Raw genomic sequence first — 18704 nt, forward strand, 5'->3', positions numbered from 1 at the left:
ATTACTTTCACTCTGTTTGCCCTTCTTTGGCTAATTAGGCCACGGCGCCATCTATGCAAAAAAAGAAAAGAAAGAAATTCCGTCCGAAAACAAAAAGCGTAAAAATTCTTCCCACGTGGGCCAGAGATGTCTTTTTCTACGCGATACCGTTAAAACTAGACCGAGACGAAGATTAGGACGGTCAAGAAGAGTGAAACGTAACGAGGGCAGGAGGATAACGTTTTTTTTCGTGAGCTGAAAAATTATAGTCGGTGACCGAACGGCTTGATTTCACTCGAACGACCTACATTTTCCGTTTACTTCTCCGTTCCGGCGTGGAACTAAACGAAAAATCGTAACGAGTAACGCGGGTATCCAGTAATAAGTTCGTATTCGTTTCTGTATAAAAACGTGTTTCCTTTCGGAGAGTCGACGGGTTCTCTCCGGCCACGCTCAAACGGCGACATAACTTTTACTTCGGCGGACGGGTCGCATTTGTCTTCGCGCGCGACTGAACGTTACAAGCGTACATATATACAGTCGTAAATAGCCGAGGAAACGGGGTAAGCGGAGACAGAGATCGTCTATTGTTACTGACACAACAATACGGACAGCAATGATACATGCAGAATTATAAAAAGCACATCGCGTCACCAACGAGAACACAAAAACGATCCCCGTGATCACTTTCGGGGGGCGAATATCGTTCTTGTAACGCGGTAACTGCGTCTCAAGGGCATTCAGATAATAATAATATAAAAACGATTCCTCTACGAGCGGCTCTATCAGAGACACCAACCTTTTTATCGCTTTTCTCGCGCAACAACGAGAACTCTTGCGCTCGCCATTGACGTAGCCAACCACCGACCGAAAAATCTCCAAAACAAACCTCGATCGTTTTGGTGACTAAACTCTTTATCGTTATTATTATACGTCTGCGACGCGTATTTGCAATGCATACAATCCGCGACAAAATGATACCGCGCTGTATAAATATAAGATTTTTTTTTATTTTTGGAACAATATACCGCATCGCTTTTCATGTTTGCACCGTCTTATAACAACAACAAATTATGTAAGTATATTTCAAAATATTTAATACGGAACTAAAATTTAGAGAAATATAATTATTTGAATAATTTGTTGCTTATCCTTTTGCTCGTGCAACTGCTAATAAGCGTGTTAAATTTTTAATTCGCATGTATTTATACTTTTTGTAAAAATAAAACTGAAAATAATTATTAAAAAGGAAGTTAAAATTTCAAAAGGTGTCTTTTAATTAGTATCGATACAAGAGCTGTTAATTAATTACATTCGCAAAAATTAAGCAAAATTAACGTGCTAATAAGCGTTTTGTTAAATTTTCAATTCGTATGTATTTAAACTTTTTTTAAAAATAAAACTGGAAATAATTATTAAAAGGAAAGTTAAAATTTCAAAAGGTGTCTTTTAACACCCGGTAGAAACAGTATCGATATAAGAGCTGTTAATTAATTAATTCAAATTGACGTGCTATAAGCATTTTGTTAAATTTTCAATTCGTATGTATTTATACTTTTTGTAAAAATAAAACTGCAAATAATTATTAAAAAGTTAAAATTTCAAAAGACGTCTTTTAACACCCGGTAGAAACAGTATCGATACAAGAGTTGTTAATTAGTTGCATTAGCAAAAATTTAAAAAAATTGACGTGCTATATTTTTGTCGCGGAGTGTATATCGAGCGTGTCACCTAACTTTATTACCGGAAATATATCGCTCGTTATTAACGATACTGAAAAATGCCTGAGATAATAGATGCACGATTTCGAGGAGGCACACTTCGACGCGATCGGTTTGTTATTTGTACAATGCGGAGAGGACGCGCGAAGGTCAAATTTGTTTACCCAAATGGTATCGTATGTTTTATTTGTCTGTAAACGATAGCAACTTCGAGTGCCGAGCGTATTACGCCGGAGCTGTTTCCTGCTTTGCCTAAAAGTGGCGCTGATATCGACCTATCCAAGAATATCTCAGAAATTTATAGGTTACGATCGCGCCATCTCGAGAATTACCCATTAAATTAACCCTTTGAAGTCCCCTGTCGAGCTGGATTATCAAGTCACTGTATACGCTCGATAATGTGCTTTTATCGAGATGTAAAAAAAAAAAAAAAAAGAAAGAATATTCGCCCGATAACTGAATGAAAAATTAATCTACCGTTTGAACGATCGTATATACTGTTTGCTCGGGTTTATCTCGAAGTACTATTTCATTCCAGATTAGCGATAAGCTTGGGCGCAGAAAAGCCACGTTAAGATGATGCAAGAAAGAAGAAAAAGAAAAAAAAAAAACAAATGTCGCTGATAGAGACCTCTCTCGGATAAAATATTTCCTTGTTTTTTTTGTGACACGTACCTTCCGCGCAGCTTGCGAGAAACTTGCCGTTGCTGGAGAAATTCATGTCGAGGACGGGAGCAGTGTGACCCTTCAACGCGCCAACCATCCAGGAATGCGTGAACTCCTGCTGCGCCTCGCGTCTTTTCTTGTTCTTGGTGCGTTTGTTGCTGCTCGCACCCCCGCCAGTCGTTCCAGCCCCAATCGTTCCGCTCGTGGGGTCCCTCGAGTCCTCGAATTTCACTTTTTCCGATCCTGTGGAATCTGGAACGATAATAAACTATTTACCATATGTCCGATTCAAACACAATTTCAAACGATCATCGGAATACAACGCTCAACGTGTATTATTATTAAACCCTTGATTACGGTAGAAATTGAACACTTCCGTCAGCTAATTTTTTACGGACAGACGAAATAATTTTACCTTCGAAATTTCTACTAGAAATCCCTATTTTGAATATAAAAATAATTACGTATTCCCGGTTCTTAATAAAATTGCTTCGTTTGGTAATCGACTGAAAATTTCAAGGTCTATTTTAAATAATTGAGAAAACATTAAATGGATATTCGTGTAATATTTGACGGTTGAAAAGGATCGCGTGCAAGGTTCAAATTCTAGCGAAGGTAGTGGGGCGTTTGGGCGTCGGGGCAGTCGAGTTGCACCACGTGGCACACGCGACATTCCACTCTATGTACTACGCCGCACATGTTCCTTGGGCGAGAAGTCCCGATCGACGACACTTCGAAAATGCCATGTAGCCTCACCGTGTTGAGTTTACGTAGTTGCTGGCTGTTCTCGCTCGGGGCAACGTTTTTTTCCACGTATATCTCCGGACCTTCGCATTCAACGGACACGCGGTACCGTCCCGTCCGTCTTATCTCGAGAGGCGAAAGCAAAACAAAGCGAGGCAAAACACAACGCCACGTGCGGGCAAAACCGAACGACGCTGAACGAGGGGAACACCACGGAATAACGGCTCGTAGACAACTGACGAGTAAAATTCAGGTGAACCTCACGGTGTGACGGTTCCACGTGCACTAATGACCATCGACGATTTCGTTGGCCCTTTTAAGTTCCCTTGACCTGCGTAACAGACATACTAATCTGTTTTTAGGGTGAACGATCCGTGCACCACCGAGAGGTAACATTTTGACCGACCGTGTTCCCCCCTCCCCCTCCCTGCACCGACGAACGATACGAAAACCCCTTCTTCGACCCGGTGAACACTATAACCGGTTTTGAATTGTCTCATAATGGGTACAGTGGTAGAGGAAAACCTCCGCCCAGGGAAATGCTTCGCTTCGCCACGTTTCATAATTGCGGACAACGAACGCGTACGGGAATTACTGTAATAGACACAGTTTCGTTTCAAGTGACGAACTATAATCTCGAACGAGAAACTTTCCCATGCGCGACAATGAGAACGGAACGGCGCAACTTTGTCACGTGAAAAATTGTCGGAAAAATCAAAATAAAAAATTGTTTCGTATCTACGAAGGAATTTTTATCTCAAAAATGCGTAGGATTTCGGGAGTAATTGTAATGACCAAAAATGATTGTAATAAACCCCCACAACCGAAAATAATTTTTCCAGAATGATTTGAAATTTTTGAGTTTAATTGTTAATAACTTTTTAACGAAGCTTCAAACGAAAAATTGATATTCTTGATTTTCGTCTTATTTTGGCCTCTACAATCTCCCATTAAAATTTTTCCCAGGGGTGGCCGAATATTTACATTATTTAATAATAACAATTTCAAACTGACTTCTGATTACTTGTAAAACCATTTAATATAAAGCCTGAATCGTGCAAATGCTTGTAAATACATTTTAATATTATAATAAATTCGTTGAAAAATTCTAGTTTTACGTATGGAGACTCTTTCGAAACGGTGAGTTGTATTAACGTTTCATTCGCGGTATTACGATTTCAATAAATAATTGAACAGTATTATCGTCCGCCGGTAGATATTATCTTCGTCTATTTTTAAAAACAGATTTTTTCGTAATATTCTTTTTCTTTCACAACGAGAACCTTGCAAAGATTCAATATTTATTCTTGCTAATTTGAATTCCAACGGATTTCATTGTTCGCCTGACTGATGAGACTTTATTTCAACGTCGTCGGTTTCAGCCGCGAATATGCTCGCGCGTCTTCTCGGTAAATAAAAAAACGTCGGGGCGAGGATCTTTGTTTACGTTTCAGGTTGCACGCGTCGGATAAGGAAACCACGAGACCGAAAAAAAAATACCAGGAACTTGCTGTATTTAGTGCTGTGTTATATCACAACCGAGTCAGAATTTTAGAAGAACCGTCGATATTACGTTTGTCGTGTCTCTTTCAAGAGTGTCAATGTCAGTAACCAGCTTCTTACGATACGTCGGTTAAACTCCCAGTTATGCAATTATCGTGATCGTAACATTGCTATTACATTTTCGACAACGAAGGTATTGTTTATTACGCAAAATGAAAATAAATTTCACACCTTCTCGAATTTTTTTCTAGCAAATGGGTAGGATTTCGGTGGTATGTCTATTCACCAAAAATGATTGCAATTGACCCCCGTAACCGAAAATAATTTTTTCAGAAAGATTTGAAACTTTTCAATTTCGACGAAAAATTGGTCCACTTTCTTGAATTTTTTTCTCAAAAATGAGTAGGCTTTCGAGGGTATGTATAATGACAAAAAATGATGGTAATAGACCCCCCTAGCTAAAAATAATTTTTTTAGCACGATTTAAAATGTTTTAATTTTGTCGAAAAATTGTATACCTCCTCGAATTTTTTTCTCGAAAGTCAGTAGGATTTCGAGAATCTATCTATTCACCAAAAATGCTTGCAATTGACCCCTGTAACTAAATATAATTTTTTTAATATGATTTGAAATTTTTTAATTTCGCCCAAATATTCCATACCTTCTGGAATTTTTTTTTCGAAAGTCAGTTGGATTTCGAGGATATGTATAATGACCAAAAATGATTGTAATTGACCCTTGCAACCAATAATAATTTTTCCAGAACGATTTGAAATATTTGAATTTAATTGTTAATAACTTTTTAACGAAGCCTCCAACAACAAATTGGTATTCTCGATTTTCGTCTTATTTTGGCCTCCAGAATCTCCCGTTAAAATTTTTCCCAGGGTTGACGGAACACCCTGTATAACGAGACACGTAAGTCGCGCGGTTCGACTATTGCCGTTACTCGTCGTGACTAATTTCTTCCAAAACAGAGACAGGTTGCTTTCTCCTCGAAGCTGAACTTTGGAAAATCTCGTTCTGTCCGACTTTCGAACGCATGATTTATGGCGGCTTAAAATTTTAGCGAACGTCCGTGACTGAGTGTTTCTTGCTACGCGAACACATTTGACCTGTATCTCGGGTGTGATTAGTTGATCATATTGAAATTCGAACCCCAATAAACTCGTATTCTGCCGCAAATGACGTGTCCTTTTCGGTTTGGCCGTTAATCTCGCTGAACACACTCGTCCCGCACAATGGCTCGGTCACTCGGCCCATAAACCCCAAACAATAAATAAAGACAAAGCGAATTCACGACTACGTGAATCCGTCTTTAAATTTTACAAGGTGACAAAGAACGAAGACTATAAAAGTTGGGTTTTAAAATGACTCATTAGTCAATTTTAATCTTCAGTGAATTCTCCGATTAGACAACTTCGTAAATGATGATTCTACATATATTTAGCAAGTACGAAAATTAATAGTGATAACCGTAAATTTGAATAAATGAAATTCAACTATTATAACAAAAATTCATCGCTCGTAAGTTTCGAAACCGTTGTCACAGAATTTTAAGTTCGATAATTTTAATCCCTAGAGGCTTTTGCCACTATCTCGTAATATTGATTCAAATACGTATAAAAGATGGCCTTCCTTGGTTGGGGGAAAAAGTGACGTGGCCTCGTGTAGCAAAGAATGCTTCCACGATATCGCAAAAAACTTAATTGTTAATGGAATAGTTATCCCGGATACTTTATTATGTCACTATCTCGAATCGACAGGGTGTCTCATTATGGTCTATTAATAGATTAATACGACGATTTGAACAAATAGAACGCAGGGTTGTTGAAGCAGGCGCACGTTCTCGTCATCAGACCTTTACGAAGAAAAGCTTAATGCTTGGGAGTGTCAAGGACATTTCAATGTTATTTATGAGTTTATGGTCGGAACCTATGTGCAATGACTCACTTTAATATTCGGGCCACATCTTGCTTTGTATTGTGTTTGAACACATCTAATATACAGGGTGTTCAGCAACCCCTGCGAAAAATTTTAATAGGTGATTCTAGAGACCAAAATAAGACGAAAATCAAGAATACCAATTTGTTCATGGAGGCTTCGTTAAAAAGTTATTAACTTTTAAAATTCCGCCCGTACTGAATTTTTTTCACGAAAACGCGCAAGATTTCGGGGGTATGTGTATTCACCAAAAATGGTTGTATTTAACCCCAGTGCCTACAAATAATTTTTTTAGAACGATTTGAAAACAATTTTTTACCCAAACAATTTCAGCACCTTCCCGAATTTTTTTCTCAAAACTGCGTAGGATTTCGCGAGTAATTGTAATGACCAAAAATGATTGTAATTGACCCCCACAATCAAAAATAATTTTTCCAAAACGATTTGTAATTTTTTTTTTCGCCGAAAAATTTGTCCATCTTTCTGAATTTTTTTCTCGAAATTGTGTAGGAATTTGGGGGTACGTGTATTCACCAAAAATGGTTGTATTTAACCCCAGAACCTAGCTATAATTTTTTTAGAACGATTTGAAAACAATTTTTTCCCCAAAAAATTTCAGCACCTTCCCGAATTTTTTTCTCAAAACTGCGTAGGATTTCGGGAGTAATTGTAATGACCAAAAATGATTGTAATTGACCCCCGCAACCGAAAATAATTTTTCCAAAACGATTTGTAATTTTTTTTTTTCGCCAAAAAATTTGTCCACCTTTCTGAATATTTTTCTCGAAATTGTGTAGGAATTTGGGGGTATGTGTATTCACCAAAAATGGTTGTATTTAACCCCAGAACCTAGCTATAATTTTTTTAGAACGATTTGAAAACAATTTTTTCCCCAAAAAATTTCAGCACCTTCCCGAATTTTTTTCTCCAAACTGCGTAGGATTTCGGTAGTAATTATAATGACCAAAAATGATTGTAATTGACCCCCGCAACCGAAAATAATTTTTCCAAAACGATTTGTAATTTTTTTTTTTCGCCGAAAAATTTGTCCACCTTTCTGAATTTTTTTCTCGAAAATGTGTAGGAATTCGAGGGTATGTGTATTCACCAAAATTGGTTGTATTTAACCCCAGAACCTAGAAATAATTTTTTTAGAACGATTTGAAAAATTTTTTTTCCCCAAAAGTTTCAGCACCTACCCGAATTTTTTTCTCGAAAGTGGGTAGGATTTCGGGGGTAAGTCTATTCACCAAAAATGATTGTAATTGACTCCTGTAACTAAATATAATTTTCTTAATATGATTTGAAATTTTTTAATTTCGCCCAAAAATTCCATACATTCTGGAATTTTTTTCTCGAAAGTCAGTGGGATTTCGAGGATATGTATAATGACAACAAAGGATTGTAATTGACCCTTGCAACCAATAATAATTTTTCCAGAATGATTTGAAATTTTTCATTTTTGTCGAAAAATTTCACACCTTCCCGAATTTTTGTCTCGAAAATGCGCAAGATTTCGTGGGTATGTCTATTCACTAAAAATGATTATACTTAACCCCCGCAATTGAAAATAATTTTTCCAAGACGATTTGAAACTTTTCAGTTTCGCCCAAAAATTTCAGCACCTACTCGAATTTTTTTCTCGAAAATGGATAAGATTTCGGGGGTATGTCTATTCACCAAAAATGATTGTAATTGACCCGCGCAACCGAAAATAATTTTTCCAGAACGATTCGAAATTTTTTAATTTAATTGTTAATAACTTTTTAACAAAGCCTCAGTCAAGAAATTAATATTCTTGATTTTCGTCTTATTTTGACCTCCACAATCTGCCATTAAAATTTTTCCCACGGACGACCGAACACCCTGTAGATAATGGAAACCAGTCTCGAGTAAATTTTATTTGAAATAATATAACAAATGATCGTTCAGGATAATCAAATTCATTTAAATACTTCATTATCTTGAATCGCTTGTTTCAAATTAATTGCATATTATTGAATTAAATTAATTATACTCGGAATGAAATTTCTCTAAATTAACTCCGCTCGATTATCAAAACTGTTCGAATGGAACTTATTAAAAAGTTTCGATAAGAAATTCCTGTAATATTCGAATATTAAAGCGGGTGATCGTGTTCATACGTTTTCTATATGCGGATGGGTCGTGACATTTCCAGGAAGACAGATCTTTTTTTTTTTTGTGCCTTCCGTCGTCGACGTTATCGTTCGCGAAGCATAATTCAGTTTCCCGACCGTAAGTAAAAAGAAAAATAGACCTAGCCTCAACCTAGTTTCGCAGAAACAATAAAGCAAGGTAAACATCCATATGACGCGCGCAACAAAACGGGACACCGACTGAACGTCGGTTGCCGCGGTTGGTATACGTGGCATTTCGGTCGTTCCGTGAACAACGACGGATTATTATAAAAAAACAAAACAAGCAACGTGAAAGGCCAGTGACGTTCAACGGTTCAATTTGATTTTTTACACTGAAAATATTTAAAAATCATAATTATTTATTTGATAGGTACTCAACAATAGTAATGCATTTATTATACTGTACAAAGAGAAAATACATGCACGGTAGTAGATAAAATTTGATCACGCGTGCGATAAGCACACGCTGTCGTTGCTCGTGCTGAATAAATAAATATAGTAGTGGGGATGACACAGTTGTCTTTAAAGGGTATACAAAAATTGAGGGTTAGGTTTTTGGTTAGAAACCTATATTAAATCAGAACAGATATCAGCTGGCGTACGTTTTATGCGAAATAATATTTTATTTAAGTTTCGTTAATGATTCTTGATTATTTATCCGAAATCGTCTAATGACGTGTTTTTTTATTATTCTGTAAGAATGTATGCACGTGCGCGGTGAATCATAACATATTAAGATTTTTTTTTATCGTTAAAACGATTCTATTAGCAGAAAGAGACGATTCTTCCGTATTTATTGCGAGAAAATCAACAATCATCGGACAATCTTGACAGTTTTCAGCGATACGTTTAGATTAGATAGGGTTCTTTAAATGCCGATTATGCGATCGAAGCGACGCTATTGTTACGCGGGGGATTACGGTACTAACTCCGCGTCAGAATCCGTTTCGAGAAAAAAAATTCACGCCCTAACCTCTTCGCGCGAAACCCAGCGATCTCAAGTTGATCGTGGGATGAGAGGAGGGACTGTATCGGCCGAGGGGGCATGAACTCCAGGACCTGAACTATATTAGGTTATGTAAGGGTTAACGTTTCCACCGGCCGTGACGACTGTCGTTGCCCAACGCTGTTCCTAGTATTTGATACGCGCCGTTTCACAAACGAAGCGTGAAATTAATTTCCGATCGTATACACAAGCGTATATACCTGCTAAGTAGGCGACCGAGAATTTTCTGCGATAACAGTATACAGAAATATGATTAGATCGAACTGTTTGGAATTGTTTGGTTGAAAAGCAAACGTATCTTACGCAAGAATGGCTATCTCTACGTACTCTAGCGTAATAAATATAGATAAAATATAGAAGCGTTATTTACTAATTCACTTTTGTTAATTTTAATTCCTCCTTCGTACTCATCAAATGTTCTGCCAAAATTTGTTATCACGTATGTTAGTTGAGGTAATTTGTAATGAAAATTATATCTTGTTAAAAATTACTATTATGCATCGCTTACGAAGTAATCGACAAATTACTATACAATATCTATCAATTTGATAGTTAAAAAATTAATTCTTCTAATGAAAATTGAATTAAAATACTTTAACAAGAAGATAGGATACAAGTTACTGTTTTGATGCTATAGATACAGACTATCTTCTAAACGAGGCATAATAAAAATTTTTAACGATAGAATTTTGATTGGAAATGACTTCTACTAACAAAATATGCAAAAAGAAATTATGTGTATCCGATTAAAAAAACTAAGCCGTTTTTTTCATAATTCAGAAAGGTCGCGAATTAAAAAAAAATAATTTACGTACAAAAATTTCTCTTATCGAATTATTTTTGTAACTTTACTATTCGCGAGACATTTCATTGGGCATTACTAAATGGACACCCTGTATAATGGTACGTACGTTTCTTTTTTGGTTCAACGGAGAAAGCAAAAGCGATCGACGAATAGAAATAGTTGTCCGCGGTCAGTGCACTACTCACGGTGCGTGTCGCGAGTTTTCAGGGACGTGTTTTGCCGCACTGGCCCGGAAAATGTAGCGCACTGCGACAAATTTATATATTCCTCGACCAAGAACGGAACAGAAATCCCGTCGTTCCTGCCCGTTCAGCAATTTCCGATATCATGAAATTTTCTATTCTCGAACACAGTTTTTATCCAGCCGAAAATTATAAATTTATATAATTACGAACCCACCTATAAATCAAAGGTTAGACCCGTAACTAGATTACAACGTATCCATACATTTTATTCAAAATTCTTACATTTTTTTATTTCGAATATTACAACACATTTCGATCTAATCTTGAAAGAAGAACCGTTTAATTTCATTCTTACATTTAAATTAAATTTTGCTCGATTCGGATCTGGGTTGAAGCGCCGAACGAGATCAGTAAAACGTTCACGCGTTATTTTCGTATTGTTCATCGACGACGGGAGCAAAATAAGGAAAAGAATCGGCAAAAGAGTTTCCGTCACCTAAAGCCATCTAATTCCGAATTCGATAAGGTCCCCCGGGCGCGCTGATGTCGTTCCCGGGGCAAAGCTCGAGGATGAACGTAAAAGACGTGGTAATACTTCCTTCTACCGTAGATAGGGCCTCGAAGGATCCCAGTACAGGCCTCGCGATTCACCATTCCGCGCGCGTATTTGTCCGTACGGCCCTGAGCGTTTCTCCTCGCAAGTACACGTGTACGCACGCGAGACGCACGTATAAATATACGCGCGGTGTCGGTTTATTTATACGCAAGGGTGCCCCTTCGCGCGGCTCTCTCCTCCTCGTCGCTCCGCGCGCGAACCAGAAGAAAAAAAAAGCCCCTCCCCCCGCGTAACGTTTGTATTCTTTCGCGCAATAAATTCATTGCCATGGCGACGAAGATTTAGCAACGATGCGCTCAGGAGCGGCCACGTTGCTCCCATCCGCGATCGGCACGCTCGATAATCGTGCGCGCCGGTGAAACTTTTCGAACGCGTTTCCCCCCGGTGGTTCAAGATCGCGCCTTCGACGCGCTAATGTCGTTTTGCAGTTTCGTTACCGCGACGTGCAATCGCTATCAACGCGCACAACGAGCACAAAAACAATACACTGTTTACAGTCGTAACGTTATCATTTATTGAACTTGTCGAGTTTATTCGGGATCAAAAGTCTGACGTCGTATGGTCGATACAGTAACTTTATATTCATAGTTAAAATAATTATACTTAGCGTCCATTTGTGGTGTAATTTATAGTCTACAAAATTGTCGAGTTTATTCGGGATCAAAAGTCCGACGTATGGTCGATACAGTAACTTTATATTCATAGTTAAAATAATTATACTTAGCATTAGGGATGTGCGAGACCCCGAAAACATCGGGAACCCGATGGTCGGGACGAATCGGGAAGAGGTCGGGTCGGGTCGGGTTCCCGATAGTTTCGAGACTTTTAAATTTTCGGGATTCCCGAAAAAAGTCGGGATTCTCGAAATAATCGAGATTCCCGAAAGAATCGGGATTTCCGAAATTTCCGAGAGCCCACTAGTCATTTATATTCGTTTTAATGTATACAGGGTGAGTCTCCTAACATGACGACCTCAAATAACCCAGACCTAACCCAGACCCTAATATCTCAATAAAAAAATAAGTTAATAAAAAACAGATTAGAGCACTGTATGTTCCTCTAGATACCATGCAACTTTTGTTTCAAACATTTTTTCGTACAATGAATACCTTACGAGTTATTTGAGGTCGTCATGTTAGGAGACTCACCCTGTATACATTAAAACGAATATAAATGACTAGTGGGCTCTCGGAAATTTCGGAAATCCCGATTCATTCGGGAATCTCGATTATTTCGAGAATCCCGACTCTTTCGAGAATCCCGACTCCTTCGAGAATTCCAAATCCCTCGAGAATCCCGAAAATTTAAAAGTCTCGAAACTGTCGGGAACCCGACCCGATCCCGAAAAAATTTCGTGTTCTCGACCCGACCCGATATTTCGGGGTCTCGCACATGCCTACTTAGCATCCATTTGTGGTGTAATTTATAGTCTACAAAACTGTCGAGTTTATTCGGGATCAAAAGTCTGACGTATGGTCGATACAGTAACTTTATATTCATAGTTAAAATAATTATACTTGGCATCCATTTGTGGTATAATTTATAGTCTACAAAATTGTCGAGTTTTACAGTGTGATCGAATACAGATTTTACGAATCCGATGGTTCGCAATTATTCCGTGAAGAGGACTGAATAAATTATTTTTTATGAATTAATATTTTTTTTTCGTTTATTTTAAAACCAATCGAAACTTTTGCACGGGGTTTCAGTCCACTTTGGTCACGAGGCAGGACGAAGTGTACCGCGGCACGAAATATTGCGTGCCGACGCAGCTGCGTTTCCCCCCTTTGTCTTCTTTGATTCACCCCGTACCAACAGTTTACCCCCTCCAACGCTCCCCCGCGTCTATTCTTTTCTCTGCGCCGAAAAACCTTCCGTGCGTACCGTCGACGCGCTACTCCTGTTTCGCCCGAAACGAGAATATCGACGTTACGCTAACGAACTCGATACACACCGGCTTTACGAACTCTTTCGGTTTACGAGTGTTACCGTTCTCCAGCGATGGCTCGTCGTTACGATAATGTGCATACGATACGAGACTTATCTGGCGGACTGAATAAAACACACATAAAATAGAATAAGTGGCGTAATCGTGGCGGTATTGTGCAAAGCATTGAAATACCGTGCTGAACAAAAATCCATTCGCATAAAACAATTCCGCGGTACATGGTGATCCGTTCGATCGGGCAACGAATCGCGAATAGCCAACGGTCGGCGAAACCGTATTCCTCGCGGAGGCATAATTTCCCGCCAATTTTTCGTATATGCAACGCGACCACGCACGCGAACAGCATTCGACGTCGCGAAATGTCTCTCGTACACCACGCACCTTCTTGTTTTTCTTCGTTCGATTCGGTTCGATCGAACTTGCAATTCTCACTCGCGGATTTTCTTTCGTAAGCATCGAAATTATCCGGTACACGTTTCGCGAGTGGATAGAGAGAGAAACGAGAAAGAAAAAATGTTTATCGGTTTCAGTTCAAGCCCGGGTCGTAGATAAAAAGCTAGAGGAACTTTTCTCGTTCAAGGAATTCGATGCACGCGACATCGTCCCGCGACACGTTTCGACCAATTTCCTGCCGTTCGCGTCTGGACGATAATCGCGATATCCGCAAGTGAAAAGACCCACGAAAAAGAAAAGAGAATCGTGCTCGACGGCGTGAGAGGCACGCGACGAGCACGCAAGCGTGATTTCTGTCCAGGAACCGCGTAGACGCGTTCTAAATAGCATAATCTATTCTGCGTCGATGCTTACTTTTCGTCGAATCCGAAGATCTGCTGGAACGTGACAACCGGCTAACGATGTAACCGATTACGAGGACGGCTACGCCGAGGAACAGCGTGCTCATGAGCACCAACACGGACATGCTAGCTCCCGGCGTGATTTTTGCCCCTGTATCCTCCATCTTCACCGCGTGATCAGGCCACCTCACTTTAGTTTTACCTCACCGCACTTTCCAACGCACGCTCGATCCGATACAGAACCGTCAAAAAAGTCGCCGTGAATTTCGAGCACGAGACGCGACCGAGAATACAAACGACCGCGTGTTCCAAAATACACGAGATATCACACAACGATCGCGGCCAGTGCGTCAACTCCACGGCGGGCCTGAACTACGCGCTTTATAGACGGGACGACGCTCGACCGTTGCCGTGTCTTCAACCACGAACCACAGGGATCGCAGATACGAAACTCCATGACATATTTCGTACAGTCTCCGTTCGTGTCCGTGTCCGTAACCGCCGACAGCGACGACCGACGCATTTGTTTCTCTCGCCCGTTCTCGTTCTCGTTCTCGTTTTCGTATCGTCGTCGAAACAATTCTCTTCCCCGTTCCGAGTCGTCAACGTCCAATTTGCTTCCCCAGGGAGAAACTCGTCGATCGAAACGTGACTATTCCGTCCTCGTAAGCGATTCAAACGAAGGCGTCCGTTCGACGTCGTGGCGCGAATTTCATAATTGCTGTCGCGAACGCGCCGAGCACAGCAGACGGTTTTCGTACCCCGAAAGTGTCCCTCTCGTTATCGCATAGCACGCCGAAAGAACAATGCTCGCATTCCTCGGTCCCCTTGTTCGTTTTTTCTTGGCACCCGTCGAGAAATTCGTCCACGGCGATGATAATGTTACCGCTTCGGTGTCGTTTCTGGGTCACCCGCCACACGCTCGTCGCCGAGTTCGTATTTCGTGCACGACACACTTTTCTTTTTTTCTCTTTCTTTTATCGTTCGAAATTCGTTGATTCGTTCTCCTCCGTGCGAATACTTCTGTTCTGTTTTGCACTGTTCGCGGCTCGAAACGTGAATAACGACAGCGTCCCAGTTGTCGAACGTCGATTCGAGCGAAGCCAAGAGCCGGCAACTCTGTTTCGTTTTCGTGGAAAGAAACGACAGAGTGTCTCGTGCTCCGTCGTGGGTGGCTTCCGGCGTACGCGGACCCGTGTGTTCGCGCGAATGTTTCGCTACGTCCGGCGCGAGAATATCGTTGGTCCGTCACCCGGTCCGGGATCTCTTCGAATACTCGCGTTGCGGTTAAAAAAAGGAGCGGTGCGATTTAACTCGGGGCAATCGACGTTACCGCGCAACTTACGTAAGCCATTTGGCCGATCGCGTGCTCTGGCGGCACACTCGGAAATCAGACGGAATCATCGCGGCGAACGAGACACGTTGGGTAGTTCGTCCAGTGAATGTAACGCTTGTAACAGCTCGAAACGCGTGTTTGCCCAAACGTGCCATTAGTACCGGTATATACGCGCTGGGTACTCCTTGCTTCCTCGCGTTTAACCCGCTCCTTCCACGATCCCCCACCACGTTTCAACCCCCACGTAGTTCGCCGTTGCTCTCCCACTGTGTGGGACTTGCGCCGTCGAACGTTAACGCCGTGTACTCTTTTAACGCGAGTTTTCTATGCCTCGTCGTACACGTTGCACGCCACACGGGTGCTTATACGATTTCGTTGTTTTCTCCTCGACGCACAGTCTCTACTAATGGAACGATGTTAAAAATTTGAAACCTACGATTCGTAACTTATTACATCTTGAAATACTAATAAAGAAATATAGATTTTAACGCAATCCATAATTTTTTACTTACAATTTACTTTAAATTTGTCAATTTTTTGTTGAAAATTTAGCTGGAAATCGAATGACAGTTTTAGCATATTTATCCGATTGACTTGATTTTTATAAGTTATGTTTAGTATCATGAGACCTTCCAAACTGCTGAATAACTTTTTTACGATATTAACAATTAGTCCATTGGTAGTACCAATGTGTAACTCTGCACTTTTTTGTACATTAATTTAGGAATGTAGTGTTCTATTTCCTTCTCTGCTAGATCAGATTTCGTTGAACCCGAGACGCCGAGTGCAAGGGATTGGGGACAGAGGATGAATCGCGGAAAGTTAACCGTGCATTGCTATATTTAATCATTATCCTATTAAATTTCTTTTTCCCCCACTTGCGTATATTTTTGCAATAGAATCTATCCTTAGTGCAATGAATAGGTATTGTTATTTACGGTGCGAATGCGAGTACCGAACAGCACGTGTGTTTGGACAAGTGTGCATCTTCCCTGTGTATAGGTGTAGGAGAAAAGGAACAATGGCGTCGATTGAAACTTCTGGATCTATCGTAATCGTGTGATCGAATTAATTGGTTCTATGCGGAGCAATAATCAAAATTATTCGAACGAGTCAATAAGGCTGATTCAAAAAACGCTAATACGCATCTTATCGATCCTTCTAACTTTTTGTTTCATTTTCATTTAATATAACCAACAATATGGGAATCGTTAATTTTCATATTGATCTACACCAACACCATCTCGGAGAAAACGCAAAAACTTTCCATTCAACTCATTACATAGTCCATGTTAAAATTTCTACCGAGCGTACATTCAACATAAGCACTGTACATATTTACTTCCTTTCTTATGATTCATAGAATTTATAATCGTTGTACCCGTCACGACGATTTTAATTGCACGATATAACGTGGATAAGTCTTGTATCAATATTCCAGTTACTTTCTTCTTCTTTCTCTATATACACGTACAATAAAGACACGAAATAAATAAAATAATTTTTAACAGGGGTAAGTTTACCCACTATGTTTATAGTTTATGGAAAATTCGACCACGTTTAATTTATCTTCATTGTTTAAGGCTACTGAACTATAATTTCAAAATTTAATGTAATCTTAAATTGAAATTTAAAAATTGTCGATCTTCGAATTAAGTTTATCTAATTTTTACGTAACGAAACCGCGTTCCTTCGAAAGTGGAATATGACTGAGTTCCGGAAATCCTATTACATCAGTTCATTCACGCGGAGTCAGTGTCAGAATTTTCCTGGAACACGGTAATAGAATTCTCGGAAGCATGATGAGCGGCGCATTTTTTCCTAACACGCGTTACACTCGCGGAATTCAATTTCAACAAGCAATTTGAAAATTTACCATTTGTATTGTTACTTGTTCCGTTGTATGATATCGACGAAGTTAAATATTAACTTTGTACAACAATGAAAAAATCGATCGAAAAAGTGGTTAAAGGTCACAGAGATAAATAAAACTCGGAAGGAGGTCACGAGACGGAAAAGGTTAAAAATCACTGCTATATGTGTTTCAAACGGGAACACCACAATCCGGAGATACATATTGCTACGGTCAAACATGGCATTGGTTATGGTTTGGGGATGCATGGCGACATCTGGTCGCGATAATTCACATTTTGTCGAAGGCAACATGGACACGAAGAAACCTATTCAGGCATTCTCATGACGAATTTTTCAAGCAAACGCAAAAAAATTAAACATTTCAATCACATTCAACGTTTATAAAATTGACAATTAAAACGTAAATTAATTTTATGCATTAATGGCATATACGAATATTGCCGAATGCAATATACAAAATGAAATGTTGCTGCTATTGTATTTTTCATATATTCCTCCGTATTATTACAAGTCTAATAAATAATAATAAATACATAATATCCGCAGTCTATTTATAACTGTTCCAAAACGATCGAAGCGTAACCTCACTTGCTGAATTAAAAGCGTAATTGAATATGTATGGCACGAAATCAAAAATAAAAATTCGCAATATTGCGGGCGAAAAACAATTAAAAATGGAAATATTTCATAGTCTGCAAAAACGAATAAATGTTTAAGCAAAATTGTAGATAAAAATACATCGTAGTTTCTTCGAAATAAACATCACAATTGTCTAATTTTTAATAAAGATAAAATATTTTTATGTTTGTTACAAACGTGTTCTGTTCGTATGTAAATATTTTATATCGATAAATGCGTAATCGAGATGGACGATTATTCACCGGGAGAAACTGCACGTTTACGATTCTTGAGAAGCCGTACTGCGTCATCGTTATCGATAAGCAGCCAAGATAACGTTAAGGATCTGGCTTATCGAAGACAAGGTTTCTAAACTTCGTTGAACTGGAAGTGGGACTACAATCCACTGACGAAGCAGATCTTCGGCGGCTGACATTCGGAAATCGAGTGTTTTCTCGCAGAACGGAAACGATTCTTTCATGATCGAGACAGACGCGCATTATCGACACGCAGCCGGTCATAGAGTTACATTATCCGCTGTGACCTAACGACTGCGCTCGCGAACGTGCCCGTAACGGCAAGATGCGTTAAATTCGACCCGTTATTCGCCCCGTTACTTTTCCTCATTTCAAACGTCTTCGTCCTCGTTTTGGCTCTCTCACGTGCTAACCTCACCACTGCGATTCGATAGCGCACCTATAAACAGAACGCTTCGGTATATACGGGGTGTTCAATTTCGATCAACGAGGTCAAAACAGGGCTTGAAAAGGTTCCGAAAATAATCGTTTCGAACCGCTGTACAAAA

The 18704-nt window shown here is 39.5% G+C and overlaps 2 protein-coding genes across 3 annotated transcripts in view; both read right to left on the reverse strand.

The window, feature by feature from the left end:
• The window catches only part of LOC122404725 (transducin beta-like protein 2), a 71212-nt gene that overhangs the window by 42532 nt on the left and 9976 nt on the right, over window positions 1-18704 (reverse strand). The gene's annotated exons all lie outside the window — the stretch shown is intronic.
• LOC122404723 overlaps window positions 1-18704 on the reverse strand; it is a 45289-nt gene that overhangs the window by 17079 nt on the left and 9506 nt on the right. For both annotated transcript variants that reach the window (XM_043408946.1, XM_043408944.1), the window contains exons 2-3: window positions 14084-18595; window positions 2376-2618 (exon numbers count right to left, since the gene is read on the reverse strand). In XM_043408946.1, the coding sequence (XP_043264881.1) occupies window positions 2376-2618; window positions 14084-14234 (394 nt within the window). In that variant the 5' untranslated portion in view covers window positions 14235-18595. The remainder of the gene's footprint in view (window positions 1-2375; window positions 2619-14083; window positions 18596-18704) is intronic.

This window comes from Colletes gigas, unplaced genomic scaffold (genome assembly GCF_013123115.1).
Source record: "Colletes gigas isolate AHSC1104 unplaced genomic scaffold, ASM1312311v1 Colletes_gigas_Sc00003, whole genome shotgun sequence".
NCBI lineage: Eukaryota > Metazoa > Arthropoda > Insecta > Hymenoptera > Colletidae > Colletes > Colletes gigas.